At 41.9% G+C, this 21,968-nt stretch overlaps 1 protein-coding gene across 2 annotated transcripts in view; it reads right to left on the bottom strand.

The window, feature by feature from the left end:
• The window catches only part of C8B (complement C8 beta chain), a 54,568-nt gene extending 32,808 nt beyond the window's left edge, over nucleotides 1-21,760 (bottom strand). Inside the window, exons 1-4 of one of the 2 annotated variants that reach the window (XM_054980744.1) lie at nucleotides 21,552-21,760; nucleotides 10,264-10,420; nucleotides 3,992-4,130; nucleotides 1,777-1,918 (exon numbers count right to left, since the gene is read on the bottom strand). In XM_054980744.1, coding sequence (XP_054836719.1) covers nucleotides 1,777-1,918; nucleotides 3,992-4,130; nucleotides 10,264-10,420; nucleotides 21,552-21,643 — 530 coding nt within the window. In that variant the 5' untranslated portion in view covers nucleotides 21,644-21,760. The remainder of the gene's footprint in view (nucleotides 1-1,776; nucleotides 1,919-3,991; nucleotides 4,131-10,263; nucleotides 10,421-21,551) is intronic. The other variant, XM_054980742.1, reaches the window with a different exon arrangement.
• Nucleotides 21,761-21,968: the final 208 nt, after the last annotated feature.

Below are 21,968 nucleotides of genomic sequence, written 5' to 3'. Positions count from 1 at the left end.
CCTGGGTCCTCCTGCCAACTGGTGAAGCAGCCACCACTGCTTAGATAATTCCGGGGGGAGAGGTCGTTGGCTCTCGCTGTTCTGCTGCTGGCTTGCTGCTCCACTGCTTATTTGGGGCACGAGTCTCAGCTCCATCCTCATTGCTCCTGACTCTCTCGATGCCTTCGGCTGCCTGTCTTCAGCCGAGACCAAGGCTCTTCTGTCGAGCCGGGAGATGAGGCTTAGCTTCAACATCTCTGCCTCTGACTCTCGCATTGCCATGCTCGGCGCCATGATGACTCTTTGATTCCTCGGCTCTTGCTGTGTCGCTTGGAGCTCTCCCGACTAAGCTCTCCATTGGAAGGCAGAAGCCAAAGTGAGGAGGCGCAGGGCCTGTGGCCTCTTAAATACTTAGCTGCTAGACCCGAGGGAAAACTGCATCCTCAAGGTCCAGAGCCAGGCCCCACCCCTAGCTGGCTCATCCCCAGCTGCTGCTGATCAGGTGGCTGGGGATTTGAATCTGATTGGCTGCGAGATCTCCCGGGGAATGCTGGGCAAGCCCTCCAAAATGGCAGCTGCCATGTTCCATACCCTCTCTCACCCAACGGAGGCAACTTGGCTTCCAGGTAAGTCTGGTGGCCGTTGTTTTTCTGACATCTGTAGTTTTTAAAAAAGTCGCTTAGAGTTGCTGTGGACAGGAAGGTTGAAAATACAAGCAAAATTAGGTTAGAAGCATTTTTCTAATGCAGGTTATGGGCACAAGCCTTTAGCCCATCCAACACTCTCACTCTGGGTGGAATCTGCCAGGTTTTAAGATTAAAGTTTTCAAAGACAACAGTCTTCCCCCCACCCTGCACTGCACTCTGGATGGAATTGCAAAGTTCCTCTCCCCCAGTGAAAATGACACTAGAAAAATGCATCTAACCTAATTTTGCTTGTATTCTCAACCTTCCTCTCCAAAGTGATCCTAAGCGACTCTTTTAAAACTACAGCTTGCATTACCCAACACTTGAAGAACACATGCCAGATGTCTTGTGTAAAGAGACTCTGAGAGATCTGGGATAAACAAAACAAACTCAACAAAAGTGATGTGAATCCATTCTCATGCTCATTCAGTGCAATTTCTTCAGTACAAGTACTTAAAAATTTGTCAGATTTGACGATCAGCACTTTCCGCCACCACTAGAATCGGCAGCACATGTTGACATGCATCTCTTTCTTTGCACTATCACTAAAGCAAAAGGTTGTTGGTTTTTGAGAATTAGTTACCTTAGCTCTCTCAATTTATTTTTGGATCAAATTTCTTACTTGAATTTAACAATTTTTAGGGAAATTACTAATCTTCCATTTTAAACTGCAGTAAAGATACAAAGCAAGGTTCATTAAAACTATATTACTGAGCAATAACATTTTCAAAGAGACATGCAAGATGTTTCAATAATGGTTCGACATCATTTAAATTCTGAACTAAAAATCTGCAGAAGAAATGAGAGGAACTGCAATTTCAAAATATTTTCCTCTATATATTACTTGGGCACAAAATAGATTTTGGAAGGCACAGTAAGAACATGCTACTATGCTTTGATCACGCGTATACACTTTCATACAACGTATGCCTTGTTAGCAGTGATTTTGTCCATTATTCCAGCATCAGCTTTCGGGTCATCAAAGAGAGCATGTAGAGGAAGAGGACTGTGAGGAAACAGTCATGTTCATGGTCACATCTATAAGATTAATTAAATTAAAGTTGTTTTGCTTGGTATAAATCCTATTTGTAGAAAATATAGAGGTGCTTACCCGCTTGCTAGCATTTGGATTCCCCAGTATTGTTCTGTCTCTCGGCTGCACATTTTATGCACTTTCTTACAATTTTTTTCATCTGAGTAATCTCCACAGTCATCATCTCCGTTGCAAAGCAGCCTTCGATTAATGCATCTTCCTACAACATAGAATGGGAATGATTAAATATGAATCCCCCAACCTCAAAACTTAGAGGCACTATTATTGATTTATTCTAGCTTTGTTTACCAAGCCCCTGTGATGTAGTAGTTTGAGTATCAGACTATGGCCTGGGTGATCCAAGTCCGCAGTGCCACTCTGCAATGGAAAATATATTGGGTGACCTGGAGCCAGCCAGTTTTTCTGAGCCTAACCTACCTCACAGGGATGCTGTGAGAACAAAACGAGGGGGAGAAACAGGAGTTCCAATGGGACAAAATGTATAAATAGGATATTTACTTTTCTATGTAATTATTTTTAATAATTTGGTACTTAATTGATTAAGATGAGTTTACAGAGTCAAATATTTTTGTAATATTCCTGTAGACTTCAATTACATCTACAATTAGAGGCAAATTATATTGTAGTTTTAGCAGATTGTTACAGGAAATTATCAGCAGCATGAGAAATCTAGAAATATTGTACGGGATGATTGCAACAAGTAGCAAATACATAGCCTAGCTATCTCTATGCAGTCTGGATGAATATATTGAGCACTAAGAATTATGTTTTTGTTATTTTGAAAGGTTGTATTTCTAGCCCTTAAAAATTCCACTGAAATGCCTTAAAAATATGCTCACAACTAAATCTGCCAAGGACTTTGATTTACAGTGAAATCTGAAGGACTGGAGTGACTCTGCTTAAGCCTTCACTGTTAGTCTTGAACTTTGTTCTACTGGAACTCAGTCTAAGTTGCACTGGTAGGCTACCTCTTTTGGTTTCCATCCCCACAACAGACATCCTAGTGATTCTTCTCTATACAATTATGTTGTCAATATAGAAGACACTGGTGTGCAATTTTCCACTTGACCTGGAGCAGTGATGCTGTGGATTCTGCATTCACAGAAGTGGCTTCCTATCATAAATCCCATTTCTTGCTCTACTTTGCTTTATGTATCCATCAAAAACTTGCTTCTTCCAGTTCCAAACTGATCCTGGCTCTGCTGTCTTGCCTAGTGGCTTGCTTACTTGAAATGCAAGCCTGGGATCAGACTTTGGAAAACTAGTTCTGTTTGCCTTCTATCTAATTCGATCTTGCCAAGGTCACCAATAGCCTTAATGCCAAATCTTTCCCCTTTACTTTATACATACACAAGCAATTTAACCAAATAAGATATTATAGAAATTCAAAAATTTGCAGTTCTACTTATTTAAGAACCCTCTGCAAGCCCAAATATGCTTTAGTTACATAATTCACTCTAATTGAAAAACGGGAGTTCTTTCTCGCTTCAGCAATTGAAACTATGGTATTGTGCCTAAGAAATCTCTACAGTTTTGCAGTGCAATTTGATGAGGGAAAAGCTATCAGCAGTCCCAGAATGGTTCTTACATTATGAATATTGATGATGGTGGCTGCAGGTGTTTTTTAAAAACAATAATTATCTTTTGAAATCTGAGCTAACTAGCTGTGTTTAATTTGAGTTAATATATTGATCCACAAGCACTGTTGGCACAGCAGTTTTTCAATGGCTCTTTTCTTTTCTGCTCCTGGCTGTAGTTTATTACCCAAGTCATCTAAGAAATTCTTTGTTGTCCCCAAGTCATTTGCTTCCAGTGCACTGCTGCTGGGAAAATAGAAATGCAGCAGCAGAAGTGATTACCAAGTGACTAGGCCTAGTTCATGCCATGACGAGAGGCAAAATGTGTGATCATTATTCTGATTTATTTGGGCTTCTGGAAACAAATCTATAAGGGAAGCTAACAACTAAAATACATTCTATAAACAGAGAACAATTCTGTTATCTCAGAAATGACACATTCATAGGCACTCTGCTGTCATTCTTTTCTGTGATCCATTCTTTTAACAGATTTCATGAGCATGTCTCTTGAAACTTGCCATCTTGTGAACAATATCAAATTTTAGTTCCCACAAACTAAATAATGTAACCTACAGTTTAGATTAAAAGGCCCAACCAAAAAAATTCTTTCTTTGATTCTTTTTAGGTAAAGATCTATAGATGGGGGTTTGGTCACTGATTTCAAATTAAGGAAAGCCACTCAGTGATTCACTGACCTGTACCACATAGAAAGCCTTCACATCTAACTGTATTTCTGCAAGGGCTGCTTGGAACGCAGTCTTCGGTTTCTTTGTCCGAGTAATCACATGGGTCACCGCCGAACTGAGAAGGCCGTTCCACATGGGCAAATCTGTACTGTGAGAGAATAGGTATTAGGAATGCCAGGTCTCTTAAATGATGAGGCATATATTGAATGCTGGTACAGATCTCTGCTAGTATTAATACCACACATTTGTAGTAGAGGACTGATTTCTCTGTATCTCATCCAGGTTTTGGGGAGATATAATGGTAGATTCATGTCAGGCACACTGGTAATACTTCTATGTTAGTTGATGTTTCAATTTTTAAAAATTCTGAGAATAATTTATGGATGGGAATTGTCATGTATGCCTGACATACAACCACACCTTTGTACAGGTACTCATGTTAAGGTTTCATTGATTAAATTCATGAACACCCCAAGGGCTCCTTGTAATCTGAAAGACATCACTGTGTATTCAAATTGTTCCAAAAGGGTGTTAAATGCTGTCTTATTCATCCCCCTCCTTTAGTAGTACCCGGAAGTAAGCATCTTTCAAGTCCAATTTTGAAAAGATTTTTCCCTGAGACACCATGCTCAATAAATCTCTGATGAGAGGGAGGGGGTAGGCATTTGACATTGACACTGCATTAATGACCCGATAGTCAGTGCACAGTCTTAAACCTCCATCTTTCTTCTTGTGAAACAGCACTGGTGCGGCATGCAGGGAGCTAGCGGGTCTGATGAATCCTGATGCCAGGTTTTTGTCAATGAACTGTCTCAGTTCTTCCCTCTCCCCCCAGTTCATGGAGTACAATTTCCCTTTTGGCTGCTTGTACAGACCCTTCATAAAGAACTTTGCTCAAATGTCGTTGCCACTCACTGACCTGTTAAAAACCAAAGGAAAAGGGCTACAAGGAAATAAACCAAGTGCCAAATTAGCTTGGACTCAAGAATGCCAAGAGCCATTGTTGATATCGGAGCCAGCCCTACAGCACCCAGATGAAAACTGTAAGTTTATTGTACAGGCGGATGCTAGTGAAGTTGCCATGGGAGGGGTCCTGTTGCAAGTCGATAATGAGGGGAAACTGCACCCTTGTGCATATGTGTCCAAAAAATTATCTGAAACTGAATGTCACTGGGTGATCTGGGACAAAGAAGCCAGCGCGGTTAAATTGGCGCTGTCTACCTGGAGACATTTGGCTAGAGGGGGCCAAAGGATCTTTTGAAGTATGGACTGATCATAAAAACCTAGAAGCCTTAAAAACGCCATGCAAGCTCGGCGCCAAGCACCTAAGGTGGGTGGAGTTCTTCTCCAAATTCAATTTCACACTGAAGTACCTTCCTGGCAAATCTAACTTCCTGGAGGATGCTTTATCACGCATGCCTCAACATGAAAGCCAAAGGGAGGAAGTAATAAAAACTATGTTTTTGCCAACCCAGTTGGGAGAGGGCTGTAATCACCAGAAGCCAATCCCAGCAAGTGAAACAAGATATCATCCCCACAGGCTGGGAGGAGAGAGTCTCCAAAGAGACCGAGAAGGAGGGGGACAGCCTGCCCAAAGATGAACTGCAAAGAGGTGAATCAGGAGGCTGGTACAGGCAAGGGAAATTGTACATTCCAGCCAGTTTAAGGGGGGGAAAGTTGAAGCAAAGCCATGTCTCCAAATTAGATGGGCATTTTGGATATTTAAAAACACTGCACCTAATACAGAGACAGTTTTGGTGGCCTGGCATGAGAAAAATATTTCTCAATACATTTCTGCCTGCCAAGTACGCTTAATGGGGAAAACTAGAGGGGGAAAGCCACCTGGACTGCTACAGCCCCTAGAGACCCCCTCCTGGCCATGGGCAGTGGTTTTCATGGATTTTATTACTGACCTTCCCTCCCTAAGGGGAAAACTGATTTTGGTGGTGGTGGATTTATTTTCTAAACAAGCTAATTTCATCCCTTGCTCTAAAATCCCTACCGCGAAGAGACTGGACAATCTACTCGTGCAGCAAGTGTTAAGGCTGCACTCATTTCCTGATAAGGTAATCTCAGATCGCGGAGTACAATTTGTTGCCAACTTCTGGCAGGAGCTATTAAAAGTAGTGGGAATTGAGAAGGTGCTCAGCTCCATCCATCATCCCAAGATGGATGGTCAAACCAAAAGGGTTAATCAAGTACTGGAACAGTTCTTAAGATGTTATATCAATTACTAACAGGATAATTGGACCAGCTTTCTAGTTTTTGCCGAATATCGTTATAACAACACCGTCCATGCATCCACAGGCACCTCCCCTTTCATGATGGCTCAAGGATATGAAGGCACACCGATGCCATTTACCCAGACCCCAAAACTAAGCAACCAGGTGACCTGGGGGAATGGTGGACTAAACTGACAAAACAATGGGATATAATTAAAAAGACTCTTGAAAAAGCCAAAGAGGATTACACAAAAATATGCTGATAAAAAGAGATCAGCTCCATGGGAGTTACAAATGGGAGACTATGTGTACATCTCTACTAAGTACTTATAGGGAGAGCAGCCAAAGCAAGAAGGTAGGCTGGAAATTCTTGGCCCCCTTTCTGATTACAATTATCGTAAATGAAGTAACAGTGAAGGTAAAACTACCCAAGAACTTAAAGAATATCCACCCGGTTTTCCATTTTAGCCTCCTGAAGAAAGCTCCCCTTCCTGACAAATGGCATCCAGACTGCAGGGTCCCCCCCCCCTTCTTGTGGATGGACAGCAGCACTATGGAGTCAAAGAAATCCTGGACTCAAAGCTAAAACGAGGAGTATTGTTTCACTTAATATGTTGGATGCATTTTCATAAACCGGGACCCATGTAAGGGGGGGGAAGTTGATTTTGAAGGGGGCAGTATGTCATGTATGCCTGCCTGCAGTACATGCCATGTGTATGTTATGTGCAACCTATTAATCCTCTGACACTATGTAGAGCTCTGAGTACCTTTCAAAGCCTGTTATTTGGAAGTTCAGTGTGTTATCTCTGCTTTGAAGTTAAACACTTTCACTTCTATAGCCAGCGGCCTTGAGGCCAGATGCAGCTAGTCTGAATTGTATCTTCCCTGAGAACAGGGATGATTTCATATCCAATTTGCTATTGTTGCTTATCGTAGTCTAAACTCTGATACATTTTGTCTCTGGCGTTCGTGCCAGAATTTCAACGGGCTACTAACATGGGGTGGGACATTAATCTATAACTAACCATGCTTTCCCTTAATACGTCACTTCTGCCAATTCCACTGTCTGAGCACCTTGAACCTGACAGATCTCTAATAAAAGTTACTTCAGCCAAATCACCTGTGTGATTGTTGTGAAGAACTTGGGGATTTACTTGCCAAAGACTGACAGGAATAGTATCCATACAACTACTACGTTAGGAATGAGTTCCTAGCTGTTCCCAACCACCTCTTCAATTAGATAATCATCCATCAATATATTCCATCTTATATTAGAGTATACTATAGTGATTGATAACTCCTCCTGGCTCATTTCAGAATAAGGGGCAGCAGTTACTAGCGATATTGGAGAATTCTTTGAACTTGAACACTGTTCTTTCTTGTTTTGTTTGCTTGCAATTGCAGGCCCTCTCTCTGTCTCCTACTTAGCTAGCATAGACCTAGCCTGACAATGGAGGGGGCATGTATTACTGCTAAAAGATTCAGATTTAGCCCAGGGAATTCCAAATGCTGACATTTATACTAAGATTTACAACAATTTTACAGTGACCATCTATGCTTGGTCTATTATATGTCCACTTATATGTATCTTCCTTCCATAATTGTGCAGGTAACTTCCTTGGTTTGGAAACTTTTGTTTGTTTATAGACTAGATTTTTCATATATGCTTACGTTCTCAGTTTCTGCTACAAACCTGCTTGAATAATGCAAGCAACCAGGCAATGGCAAAATATAAGGTATTTTGAATCAATGAGCCACACACCCCAAATGTATTTATTTTATATCCCACTTTTTCCTCCCACTAGGGACTCGACGAGGCTTACAACATTCTCCTCTTCCCTATGTTATTGACACAACAACCCTGTAAGGTGGGTTAGGTCGAGAGAATGCAACTGGTCCAAGGTCACCCAGCAAGCTTCCATGGTAGACTGAATAATTGAATCTGTGTTTCCCAGTATTTCTTTTTGAATCAATCCATATAAGAATGTATTCAAAAACATAGGAAAACCATTCCACTATAGTACATATTCCTGTTATTTCTTCAGTAATGTCTTTGGGAGCATTTCTAGGATCAAATGCGCTCCTGTGTTTCTGTCTGGGCTCCCCGCATATGGCTGATGACTGTGGTATCTGCATGTAATGTGTTATCTGCACTTCTGGTTTCCGTATGTTGCTATGGGAAATGTCCTAGGAGAATAGGTAGCAAGCAACCTTTGCCTGTGTTATTACCTGTACTTTCTGTCAAATGCTCTGTTGCTATGTAACAAGCCCTAGGAGAAGAATAGATAACAGCCTTTGTCTAGTAGCAACTTAATATCTATACTTTCTGTCAAAATATCTAGCAGAGAGTGCAGGAAGCTGTGTGGAAGCCCCTTTAGATGCTATTGCATGCACCCCTGAATTACTAGATCAGTATTGTCTGTGTGTTCCATGTTAGCTATATTAGTTGTCTATAATTTCTTAGCTTATACTTAGAAAACATACAAAGCATCTAATGAAACAGGGCTAAGTCTTATATAGTGCAATCTTATGCAGAGGTACTCTAGTCTAAGCCTATTGATTTCAATGGGTTTAGACTGAAGAAACTCTAAACAGGATTGCATTGTTAGCTACTATCCCAGTACTAAGAGCTGTGATGATAAATAGTGACACACATGCTGGGGCCTTAAACAAAGCCAAAGAGCAACGACTCCAAAAAAATGTTCATCTTATCATGATGACAAGATGATATTATACAATGCTTTTGAAAATAATGGGAATTTTACCACTTATATTTGTAACAATCAAAGCCTCTGTCTGAAGACACTTTGGGGGTAGAAAATACTCAAAGATGAAAAATGAGTAGCTGTGAGCCATAATCTCCCAGTCATAAACAGGGATATTGAGGGCACTTCATACAAATTGGCCTACTGCAGGAGCATTGTCGCACAACTAGTAAAGAGTAATGGATTTGTTAGACCCCATGTTTTTGTAGGCATGACTAAGAAGTTAGTTGCCATGAAATACTATACACAGACTCAAATCAATAGTATATAGGAACATAATATATAGGAGTATATAGGAAGATCCTTGCAAAATCTTCAAGTATATTTGTATTTTCAAGCTTACAGGATCAGGCGTTGTGCTGCTGTGCACCTCCAAACTCTATGCAATCAAACAGGTCATACTTAAGATAGAATGAGATCTTTATTTGAACATGTGAAAGGTATTTTTTAAAGACTGACTTCAAATATACAAATTCACATTGATAGGAACATGAAATTGCCATAAAATAACTGCTGGCATCTATCTTTTATTTAGTTTGGGGTAGTGAAGTCTGAGCTGCTGTAATGGTATAGAATGTTTAAAAACTTGCCAACTGATCAGGGAACAAAACTTCAAAAAATTGAAGTTTGCATCTGACAAAGGAAACTGTGATTCTCGAAAGCTTATGCTACAGTAAAGTTGGTTAGTCTCAAAGGTGCTACTGGACTCTTTTCTATTTTGCTACTACAGACTAACATGGCTAACTCCTCTGGATCTATGTTCAAAAAAATTGTAATCCAATTTCTGTGAAGCACAAGAAAATTTTCAGTTTAGAAAAGATTACAAAGATGTACAGGCCCTAGAGGTGGGAGTAATTTTGTGGAGCAGGCTGAAGACTGAAAAGAGGTCTTAAGAACTTGAGAAACTAAGAAGGAGAAAGCCCAAAGGTGAGGTGGCTGAGTGAAAATGATAAAATAGGCAATGAACTGAGAAAAGAAGAGTTGAAGGATGCCTAAAAGATGGCTTAAGTGCAGCAAAGACGAGACTAAAGCATGAAGAACATTTTAGATCAGTAGAGCCTTGTATGACCTATGCACATGAATGTATGTGTGCGAAAAGACAGCAAGGGAAAGAGAAAAAAGAAGTTCAAGGGATGCTGGCTATCAGTGGGCAGAGTAAATAGACCTGAAGAAACAAAGGAAGGAGGTAAGCAGAAAAAAGTTCTAGGAAATTCATATTCATTTTAAGTAGCCAGTTGCAAGCTTTTAGTTGCAATACACGGAGATTCTTCATATGTAGGATGCAAATACTCACCTTTTTCTTCTGACAAGGTTCACAAGAGCTCCATGAGGACCAGCTGGAAAAGATGCAATCAATAGGCTGTGGTGGGTTGCTTGGCGAGCGACGCCACCTGCTTCTGGTCACATTGACATCAGCATCATTCAGGTGAAAGGACAATTCATTTTCTCCACTATGTGTTGGTAGGGGGAAAAAAGACTAATTTCAACTAGGATCTCTCAGTCAGTATGTTATTCTTATCCATGCCACCCATATGTAGATTTCTTATCCATTAAGAGATAAATGTATTACCATATAATACCATATAATGAAATGTAATGTCTTTAGGGTGCTACTGGTCCCAAAACTTGCTCATATGCTAATATAGTTGTGTGACTGCAAATCATGCATGTGACATTCTACACAGATGAGATTTCTGAATGCCACTAGGAACTTAGAGGGTTTGAAAAGCAGAAAGCCAATCTATGAATGGCCATTGATACCATCTGGAGAAGCCCAGAGAAGCTTTTCTCCGCCTTTTGACATTCAGTGGGTGGCTACATATAATACAGCCTTGCCTGGGTACCCCTCTTATTGTCCAACTCCTTTCCAAATCAGAGGCTAATCTGTTGCAAATTTGGGCTCCGTGTTCATCATTACTAGCAAATCTTATATTACTGTACTTCACTGTTGCGACTACAATTTACCCTTTTCTTGCTGGCATGGTGATGGTGAGAGAGTTTTAAACCATGATCTATTTTATGTATATGTACGTATACTTTATTTAAACTGTTAACAGTTAAGAGGGACATATAGCATTGTCACGCCAATGACAATGACAAAATGCATATAACATCTGTAGATAATGCCATAAAATGTTGCAATTGTGTACATAGTTCTTGACAAGTAGTATAAAAGGTAAGAATGTTGGGGGGAAGAGGGGAAGTGTGTGTGTGTTTGTAGTGGAGTTACTTTGACAGAATGAGAGAAAATATTCAGAGAGAGAAAGCAAGGAGTGAAGTGTTCTGATTGGATGAGAGGATACGCTTAAGGAGGAGATATATATGTTGGAGATGGAAAGGGACTTGAAAAGGAGGTGGTTGTTAAGTAGGTAGGGATTTGTAAAGTGAGGTAAAAGTTAGGAAAGTAAAATATTAGTAATGGGATTAGAAAAAGGTTAGGTTTACTGATTTACATTTTTTATCCATTGCTGGGCTGGAGCTTGAGAAAAGTGGATGACATTCTGAATTCTACATGCTTCTTAAAATAAAACTTGTTTTTATTCATTTTATTTTATACATAGTATCATTGATAGTTCTTCTGTGTCCTCTTCAGTTCTTCTGAAACCTAAGATCAATAGTGTCAGGGATAATGCTCACACAAGTCAGTCTTAGTTAATAACAATAATAACATTCGATTTATATACCGCCCTTCAGGACAACTTAATGCCCACTCAGAGCAGTTTACAAAGTATGTAATTACAGCAATCACTCTGTGAGGTTAGTGGGGCAGAGAGAGCTCCAAGAAGCTGTAACTGACTCAAGGTCACCCAGCTGCCTTCAAGTGGAGGAGTGGGAAATCAAACCTGGTTCTCCAGATTAGAGTCCCACCGCTTTTAAACACTATACCAAACTGCAGTTACAAACAGGGGATTTTGATGGGGGTGTGGATTCAGTGGGATTTTGGAGGAAACATCAGTTGTAGTGAGATATGAAAGAGAAGAAGGAGAAGAAGGGCAAGTGCCACATTGTCCTTCTCTAAATATCCAGGTTTTTTTTTTAATGTAAGTTTTTAGCATTTTTGGTTGTAGACATATAAGTGAAAATGTAAAAACAGCTTTTGTCTGAATTGCGTGGGAAAGAATGGGGGAGGGAAAGCTAGACAACTGTGTCAGAATTTGGCCTTCTGGACCAAATTCATTCTTATTTGCTCTATCCAATAACTTTCCCAATAACTTTTTTCTTGCTCCTCTCTTTAATGTCTACAGTGACAAATGACAACACTGGGCAGGAAACTGAAATCAGTTTATATTGGGTTGGGCTTGCCTCATCTTTTGGCAATAAGGAAATTTCCTTCAGGTGGGGGCATGGCCGGGGAGCAAGAGCAGAAAATGAAGAGTTTCATTGAAGAGCGAATAGTATGCCACACTCCAGAGATGTAGCTTCCTTAAAGACTTCTAGGCTTGCCTAATTGTAGTAACTACTGCATGTGTGAATTGGAGATGGGAGTCAATAATCTAGCACTAACATCTCAATTAAATTTTGCACATAATTAATTTTGGGTTCGTAGATTAATTTCCGGTTCGTAGATCATTTGGAGCCACGGTGAGGAAGAATTGATGGAGTTTTTAAACCACCTCAACAATATCCACCTGAACATACAATTCACCATGGAGAAAGAAATCGGGGGGAAACTCCCATTTCTAGATACCTTGATCATCCACAAAACAAACTTTCAGTTAGGTCACAAGGTCTACAGGAAACCAACTCACACAGATTGGTACTTACACAAAAACTCCAATCACCACCCTCGACAGAAAAGAGGCATAATAAAAACATTAGTAGACCGATTCGGTTTCGTTTTCTCAGCCATGCCGGACGCTCCTCTCGGCTGGTCCGGGAGGAAACGACCGGGCACCCTGACCGGGCGGCTGATCTGCAAGGATTAGCCCCCAGGACTCCCAGGGAGGGAGCCAGGGTCCGGGACGCGGCGGGAAGAACTCCCCGAAATCAATGCGGGGAGGGAATTGCCCGTTTGTCCCTATGGAGGCCGGCAGATGTGCGCGGCGCCTCGAGTGCCGCCGGGCAACGAGAAACGGCAAGTAAAAGAAACAGGCGGAAGCCTGTAAACAAGCGAATCCCTTCTGTTCTACAAGCGTTTGTGAAGGAGAGGTTGATCTGAAGAAGACTCGCTCTTCCCCTTCGTGGAGTTCCAGAATTTTGTTGGCGCCCCCCCCCCCCAAAATGGCAGCAAAGAAGCAAAGTCCCGCTCTCGGTAAGTCAATCTCGGCCACCTTGCAGAAAGGGGAGTCGCTCGAAGAATTGGTGCGCAGGGCGGTGGTGGAAGCCATAAAACCCTTTGTTGACAAGCTGAGCGAAACTGATCAAAGGGTGGGCTTAATTGAAAGCGAGGTGAAAACCATTAAGGCAGCAGCGGGGGGGGCAGAAAAGTCTGCTCTGGAAAGTGCGTCACTTGTGAAGGCTACAAAAAAGGAGCTGAAGTTGGTGGAGAACCAACTGATCGGGCTACAAGTGGAACGAACGCAGACAATTTTGCGTCTCCAAAACGTGAAAGAGGAGGAAAATGAGGATCTGTGGGATTTGGTCTCGGAACTACTGGCGACACCCGCGAGGACGACTAAAGAAGAGGTTAAAAGCGCCATTTTGGAGGTCCGTCGGGCTTCTTCAAAATATGCAACAAAGCGACAGTTGCCTCGTGAGATCATTATTGACTTTTCAACTAAAAAGATTCGGGACACCATCCTATATAACTCATACAATGCGGATTTGGACTTTATGGGTTTGAAAGTCAAGATTTTGAAGGACGTTCCATTTCTAGTCCGGAAACGGCGTTTTAAATATAAAAAGTTTGCAGCTCTTCTGAGGGACCATGGAATAAAGTACAAATGGTTATTCCCGGAAGGAATATGGTTCAGATATAAAGATCAGGCCTATAAGATATTATCAGAAGATCAACTAAAGGATTTTGAGAATAAAAACCCAGAACTCTGCTGCACCAAGAACGAAGAAAAGGAGGAGCCGGAGGGGGGGGGAGGAGGAGAGCATTGCAACAGCAGTTGCACAGAGAGAATTGCGTCCGGGACCCAGAAGGGGGAGGAAAGTTTAATCAGAATTTGAAATGTTTATTCTCTGTATGATTAACCACTCCATCATTATTCTATGGAGCTATTTTTGTATTATGACAGTATGAAGGGAAACATTGAAGTGTAGTGTTTAGTGTTTGTAGTTCATTCCCCCCCCCTTTTTCTTTTTCCACTCCCCTTTGTCCCTTCCCTCTTCCCTTTCCTTGTGATAGTCTGGTGTAGTGTTTTGTAGTTATGAAAAATAAAAAAATATATAAAAAAAAAAAAAAAAAACATTAGTAGACCGTGCAAGATGGATATGTGAACCACACTTTCTCAACGAGGAAACTAATCATCTAAACCACGCACTTCAAGCAAATGGCTACTCCAGAAATGAAATCAGAAGAGCAATTAAACCAAGGATAAATCAAACAACCAAGGAAAAACAGTCTCCCACAGGAAAAGTGTTATTGCCATATATCAAAGGAATCACTGATCAGATGGGAAAGTTTATGAAAAAGCACAACCTTCAAGCAGTATTCAGACCCACCAGAAAAATACAACAGATGCTATGGTCAGCAAAAGACAGTAGAGACCCCCTCACCTCTGCAGGAGTATACCGCATACCCTGCAGCTGTGGACAAGTTTACATTGGGACCACACAGTGTAGCATCCAGACAAAAATAAAAGAACATGCAGACTTGGCCATCCGGAAAAATCAGCAGTGGCTGAACATAGCCTAACTCAAACAGGACACAGTATCCTATTCCAGGACACTAAAATACTGGACAACACTTCCAACTACTTCATCAGATTGCACAGGGAAGCCATTGAAATTCATAAGCATAAGCACAATTTCAACAGGAAAGAAGAGACCTTAAGAATGAATAGAGCATGGTTTCCAGTCCTGAAAAACACCAGGCTAACAAAATACTCTATACCCAACAATAGCCCTGCAGAGAAGATTAGCATATCAAGCACCAATCCATATGCAAAAGAACCTCCTTAGGATACAGTGAAGCCTCCCTCCATTAGCATTCCACACCCTGGGAAACTCTTACAGGATGACTCAGCCCAACCCTACCTTCCTGAGTAGATATAAATTACCTGCCAACTTCTTTTCCACACTGTGACACTGAGAGATCTCTGTCTTTTGGTGCTAACACGTCTGAAGATGCCAGTCACAGCTGCTGGTGAAACGTCAAGAACTACAATGCCAAGACCACGGCTATACAGCCCGGAAAATCCACAACAACCATCGTTCTCCGGCCATGAAAGCCTTCGACAATACTTCGACAATACAATTAATTTCATTGTAGGTTTTTTAAGGGTTGGTGAATACCCCTTTTCTTGAAAGCCACATGATAACTACACAAGGTCTCAGATACCATGCAATACAATACTTACAGGTATAATGAAGTATATTTATTAATATTGTCATTCAATATGACATTTCCAGATCCCATCCCATAATGTCACTACTGCCCTGCCCACAACATCGCTAAGATTTATGGCTTGGGGTAATGGTAATTCTTATCCATCCTATTATTGTACTGTTATGCCCCAACCATAAAATTTCTAAGGGCCCGCATAAGGAGCCTTTTATGGTCCTTTGCAACTGAACAGCAGACTAAAAATGTAATAAGTTATATACATGAACGCATAAATACTGTCTATGAAATTAATTTTGTATATGTGGAAACTGTGACTACCTTAGGGAAAGGGAGACAGTGGCAGATTACATTTGATCCCTCTTTCCAGTGAAATGCCAGTGTGATTCTCTTATATTGGAAAGGGAGAAACGATCTACCATATTTTGCAAGATTTTGGAGGTCTCTACCTGTATGTGCCAATGTGAATTGAGGAGTTTAAAAGAAACCTATTAATTTTCCTTTAGTTTTATATGGTCTGAAGGTAATCTCTTTTCATTATTATACCATCTCATAGTCCATCAGTGATTTCACTCAGAACACACAGAAGCCTTCATATTTCAGCCTGACACACTGAAAACTGGGGTGTTGCTTAACACATAAATGATACGTTAAGCACTCTTTTCTCAGACAAGAATATCAATAAAATTCTAATGTAAGTGTAAGTATATAGGCAGCAGAATGAAGGGCTTTAAAGCTCTAATGGCACAAATGCATTAAGTATCATGATGAAACATCAATAGGAAGAATGCAATGCATTAAATATTATGAGTCATCAATAGGAAGAAATCCTATTTCCTATACATTTCCACCTATAGAGTTTGAGAAGGAGTGTGTGCATGTGCCATCAAGTCAAACCAATTTACGTTAACCCCAGCAAGGGGATTTCAAGGCAAGTAAGAAGCAGATATAGTTTGCCATATCTTTCCTCTGCAGAGTTTTGCTTGGTGGTCACCCATCCAAGAACTGACCCTTTTTAGCTTCCCAAATCTGACAAGATCAGGCTATACCATGCCTCCTTCCCTCCCATCCTGGAAATAACATTATGCTTTTTCAGGTAGGTCAGTACATTTTGTAGGTCACCAAGCCAAAGGCAGGCTACCTAGCATGGAATCAAATTGCCTAATTTATTATTGCCTGGAAAGGACTACAATGACAGAACTGGTGGGTATCAAACACCTAGCTGGACATACTGGCCATTTCCTCACTGCCTTATTTTAGCAGCACAGTATCGCTCTAATGCCACTTTATTCACATTAGTAAACACATCCTTGTAATCCAGTCATGCAAATCCCGTCATCTTCCCATTATTGTCATGTTCTCCAAGAACGTAGATTTCCTGCTTTTTCTGATTTGAAACACATATTTAATGCTATTTTTGGCATGCATGAGAACACTTCGAAATGCTTTTCCAGAGAATGCCAACTCAGCCACTCCTCCCTTCTTGGTTGGTGCTTCCTCAGAACAGTTGCTACTGCCTACAAACTGGAATCCTGCAAGCCTCTGCAGACTCCTGTCAAAATTTCCCCCCAACCTTTTTTTTAAAACATATGTTAATTGCGCTGTTGCAGTCTCTCACTTAAAAGGAACCCATTGCGTTTCCTATTTAAAGCAATTTAGGCCCTGGAACATAGGCGCAATGAAACAAAAAGGCAGGTAGAGGGAAAACACACACCCCTTCCCTCCTTTTAGCAATGTCTCTGGTGATTTTAATGGAGACCAAGGGAGGGACAAACATAAAGCTTGTAATTTGTAGTACAAAAAAAAGGATACTTAATTCATAGTTTTGTTTTAATTAGCTTGATTCATCAGATTTCTCCTGAACAACAACAAAAAAAAGAGGTGGGGGAACTGCTCACTTAAGATTTCCTCCCTCCAGCCTGCCACTGTTTCAAAATAGTGTTTACTACAAATAAAAGTGGGCGATCCTTCCTCCCACCTCCCTCCATTGAATCGCAAGCAAACCGGGTGGGGAGGGGGGAAGCAGCTGGGGCAGGCAGCCTTTGTACAGTTCCACCATTCGGCAACAGGAAGTTATGGGGCAAGCCTGGCTTCCCCGGACACTGAGTGTAGAAGGAGAGAGACAAGAAACAGAGCTGCCAAGCTAACCAGCAGCAGGAGAGCAGAGGGAAGGGGCGCCCACGATGAGCAATTTAAATGAAATTGGCGGGCAAAATAACAGCCAATTACAGGCTTTCTTTGGGCAGAGCTGGTTATCGAAACAGTGATAGAACACAAATCTGAATACAGGTTAAAAAAAGCCAGAAAGGGGTGTGAATGTGCTTTCATCAGCTGTTTCACGATATCATCCCCCCCTCCCTATTATAGAGCTTTTTCTGTCGCATATGAACTTCTGAAAGCTCATTGTAACCGCAAAAGTCAAGACATTTGAACCGGCATGTGAATGCTGCATCATAGAAGTGGGATCGGAAATGGCATGATACAAGCACAAAAATAAGGTAGTGAGGAAATGGCCACTATTTGGCATGCGGGCAATACAATTTTAAAGTTCCACAGATTTTGTAGACTTGATTTAGTAAGTTTCTTTAGGGCTGAAGATGGAAGAGATCCCTCAGGCTGAATCCAGAGATCCCATCAACCTACTTTAAAGCCTGGCTTCTTCTGTGCTTATTCATATACTCTCCTTCCTCTATTAAGAACCCTGCTGGATCAGATCAGTTGTCCACAACCAGTTAAACTGGAGGTCCAACAAACAGGGCATACAAGTCAAAGTCTTCCCCTGATGTTATCTCTTAGCACCAGGTTTCAGAAGTTTGCTACCTCTGGATACAGAGGTTCCCTTAACTCATCATGGCTAATAGCCAGTGATGGACCTCTCTTCCATAAATCTGTCTCAGCCCCTTTTAAAGCCATCTATACTTGGGTCTATCCATATATCCACTACATTGTCTTGTGTAAAACTAACTTCAGTTATATGTAGGTTTGTGGCATAATTTGAGTTAATTTTCACAAACTGAGATTCTAACCCTGGATTAAACCAGTTAAGCTGCAAGTTTTGCAATTCTATGGGGAGTTATTCCTTTACTGGGCTCCATGCAAAAAGTGAGAAGGTTAAGGTTTAATGTTGGCTTGCCATGTCTGGATGAACGAATACAACAGATTGTGTCCAACAATCTTTAAACATACTAGTCTGCAAGACTCTCATTTACTTTCACAAAACATACTTGTGAGTAAGTGCTCACAAGTGCAATTTTTCACCAATCACCTCTGAGGATGTAAAACAATGTCTTCTTTGGCCAAACTCTAATTACAAAATAAATTAAAATGAGAATTAATTTTTACCAGCTGTTAATAAAAGCTTCTATCAGCCTTGATTGTGGTTAATTAGAGAGACAGAGCAAGGCGTTTCTTTAGAGAAGTGATAAACCACAAATGGAAGATGAAGTGCTAAGGAAGCTATTTTCTAGACAGATGCAGAGAAAAACAATACCGTTATAAATAATGAGGAATACCTCTGGTTTCCCAAACTTTCTTCCCAGTTCCAGGTCCTGAAAACAGGATTAGCTCAGAAAAATATGAATATGAAGGAGATGGTGCACCTCTAAATACATGCATACCCATGGAGCGTGCGCACGCACTACCAGGACTGCACGATCATGTCACTTCCGGGAAGTGACATCATCATGCAGGCCCTGGGGCCCCCAGGAGTGCTCCTGTGCTCCATGGGGGTGGGGGGTGTCCGATTTCGCCCAGACAAAGCTAAATTTGGCCCAGATCTGGCTTGAATCGGCATGGAATAGGCCACTCAGCCATGAGCGAGCACTCCCGCGCTGGGAACTGGCTGGATCCGGGCCATTTCAGGCCCAAATTGGGCTCAAACAAGCCCAAAACAGCCCACATCAGCCTGGAACAGGCTGCTGCTGCATGGGAGAGCACTCCCCTGCCCAGCAGCAGCCTGAACCTGGCCATTTGGAGACCAAATAGGCCAAAACGGGCCCAAAATGGCCCAGCTCAGCCTGGAATGGGCTGTTGCAACACGAGAGAGAACTCCTACACCTGGCAGTGGCCTGATCCTGGCTATTTTGGGCTCAATCCTGGCCATTTAGGGCCTGAACTAGGCCCCAAATGGCCAAAAGGGGCCCCAAATGGCTAGGATTGGGCTGCTGCTGGGTGGGGGGGTGTTCCTTCGCCTGGCAGAGACTGGATTCTGGCCATTTCTGGCCTGATCATAGCCATTTCTGGCCTGATCCTGGCCATTTGGGGCCTGAGTTGGGCCCCAAATGGCTGAAAGGGGCCCAGAATGAGCAGGATTGGGCTGTTAGTAGAGGGGGGAGTCTTCCCCCACCTGGCAGGGGCCCAATGCTGGCCGATTTGGGCCTGAAATGGCCCCAAATGGCCAAAACAGGCCTGAAATGGCCCAGATTCAGGCTGAAACAGCCAGGATTGAGCCGGTGATAGGCAGGAGAGGGTTCCCCCACCTGGCAGCGGCTGGATCAAGGCTGTTTTGTCCCCAATCTTGGTCGTTTCAGGCCCAAAATGGCCAAAATGGTACAGAAATAGCCAGGATATGGGCCAAAACAGCCTGGAACAGGCCACTGCCATGCAAGGGAACCCTCCTCCACCCAGCACCAGTCCGATCCTGGCTGTTTCACCCCCAATCCTGGCCGTTTTGGTCCCTAAATGGGCCTACAATGGCTGAAATGGTGACAAAACTGCTCAAGTCAGGCCCGAGTCAGCCTGGAACTGGCCGCTGCTGGATGGGGGAACACTCCCCTGCCCGGCAGCAGCCTGATCCAAGCTGTTTGGGGCCCATTCCAGGCCCATACAGGCCCAAAATGGCCCAAACAAGCCATTTTAAAAATACCCACACAACACCAGCCACGTGGTTATTTTAAAGAGATGCTAGAACACCGTTCCGGGGCATTCCAGCTCAAATAAAGCTCTAGGTAGCAGAAATCCTGAGTATCAATTGGATTTCCCAGGGACAACGATTGTGTGAAGAAGGATGATTACGCATCACTGAGAAATTCAGAGAAATGAAAAAAAATAAAGGATTAAAAGTGAAGAACTACAACACGACCATAACAGTGGTGCTTAAAGCCATGTGGACCAACTGTATGGCACTCCTCTATAGAATGGGCACTCCTCTGCAGGAAGCACACAATCTGCACTCATGTGCTGCAGACCTTTAAATGTCAGAACAGTGCTCTGGGATGAACTTATGAAGAAGTGTATCCTCTGAGTAAAAGTTATATGTGAAAAAAACAGACTGAAGAGGGAAAAGAATCAGTTCGGAGGAAAGTGAACACTATAGATGTAAATGAGCCACTGTTTGTAATGTGAAGGGGAAAGTGGAGTGGCAGCTGGAGGCTGAGAGGGGTTTAAAGGAGGGGAGGGGAGACTGAAGGTTAGAAAGACTGAATTACCAAAGTTAAAAGAGCAAAGGCCCAATGAGACATGTCCACAGTTGTCCTATCTCCCCCTCTTAGCTTTTTTTTTAGCTTGTGACATTTCATTGCTCATTACGTTCTTTTCTAATGCCAGGCGGGCAATACGGTTGGTTTTGAAGAATTATATTAACATGATTGTTGCCCCCTGTCATTGTATAGAATCATTCTGAGATAGCAAAGGGGACCCATTCACTGAATCACTTTCCCAGAGGTGAATCTCCACATTTAGAACCCTTCGCTGGACTAACCGTGCATAGAACCCCAAATACATAACTGGAGCTGTTAGCCAGACCTCCCTTCCCTTCTTCAGCTTGAGTGAATCCTATTACATTTTGGAGCCTCTCTGAATGACCAAAAGGCAAAGTATGGGGAGAAAACTGTACATAACATTATCTCAAAATTTGTTTCTAATTTAGGTAAATCTTGTTGATATAGTTGCTAGAAGAAATTTTATTGAATATGAACAGGGAAAAAGTTTAACAAACGTATCTCTAGCCTGTCAAAATGTAAATTATTTTGCCATATCACATAAAATGTTTTTTGGATAACTTTGCTAGTGTCCAGAAATAGTTCAAAAAGTCACTTCTCATCCACCGTAAAAAACAAAACCAGAAGGTTTTTAACATCATTATTTATTATGTCACTGTACTAATATTTGATTGAAAAACAAAAGCCACTTACCTGGAGCAATGCAAATTTAGGAAGCCTAAGAAAGAACAGATGAGGAAAATTCTCAGCAGACGCAAGAGGAATGATATAGATGCTACACCCATGATTGTAAAACACTGCAGGCAATGCCCTGAATTCAGTTTGCTACGGCTTGAAAGCCAAATGGATTTGCAGTTAACCTTTCTAATGGACAAACAGAAGATACAGCACTGTCTGGTAAATGTAACTAACAAGTTTCACTGGTAGCACAGAGCCTTCTACTGGCCCACCTGGAAAACTTTTTGAGCAAGTTAGAGAAAAGAAGGACAACTCAAGTGCTTGTCTTAAATAGTTTGATTACACAGAACTCCAAAGGACACAATCTAAGAATGCAGTTCTGCAACTGGTAATGGTATCCGAACACCCACTGACTTCAACATTCACCAAACT

Source organism: Eublepharis macularius, chromosome 5, assembly GCF_028583425.1.
Source record: "Eublepharis macularius isolate TG4126 chromosome 5, MPM_Emac_v1.0, whole genome shotgun sequence".
NCBI lineage: Eukaryota > Metazoa > Chordata > Lepidosauria > Squamata > Eublepharidae > Eublepharis > Eublepharis macularius.
The sequence above is the reverse complement of the archived record's forward strand: the minus strand, read 5'-3'. Positions and strand labels throughout refer to the sequence as shown.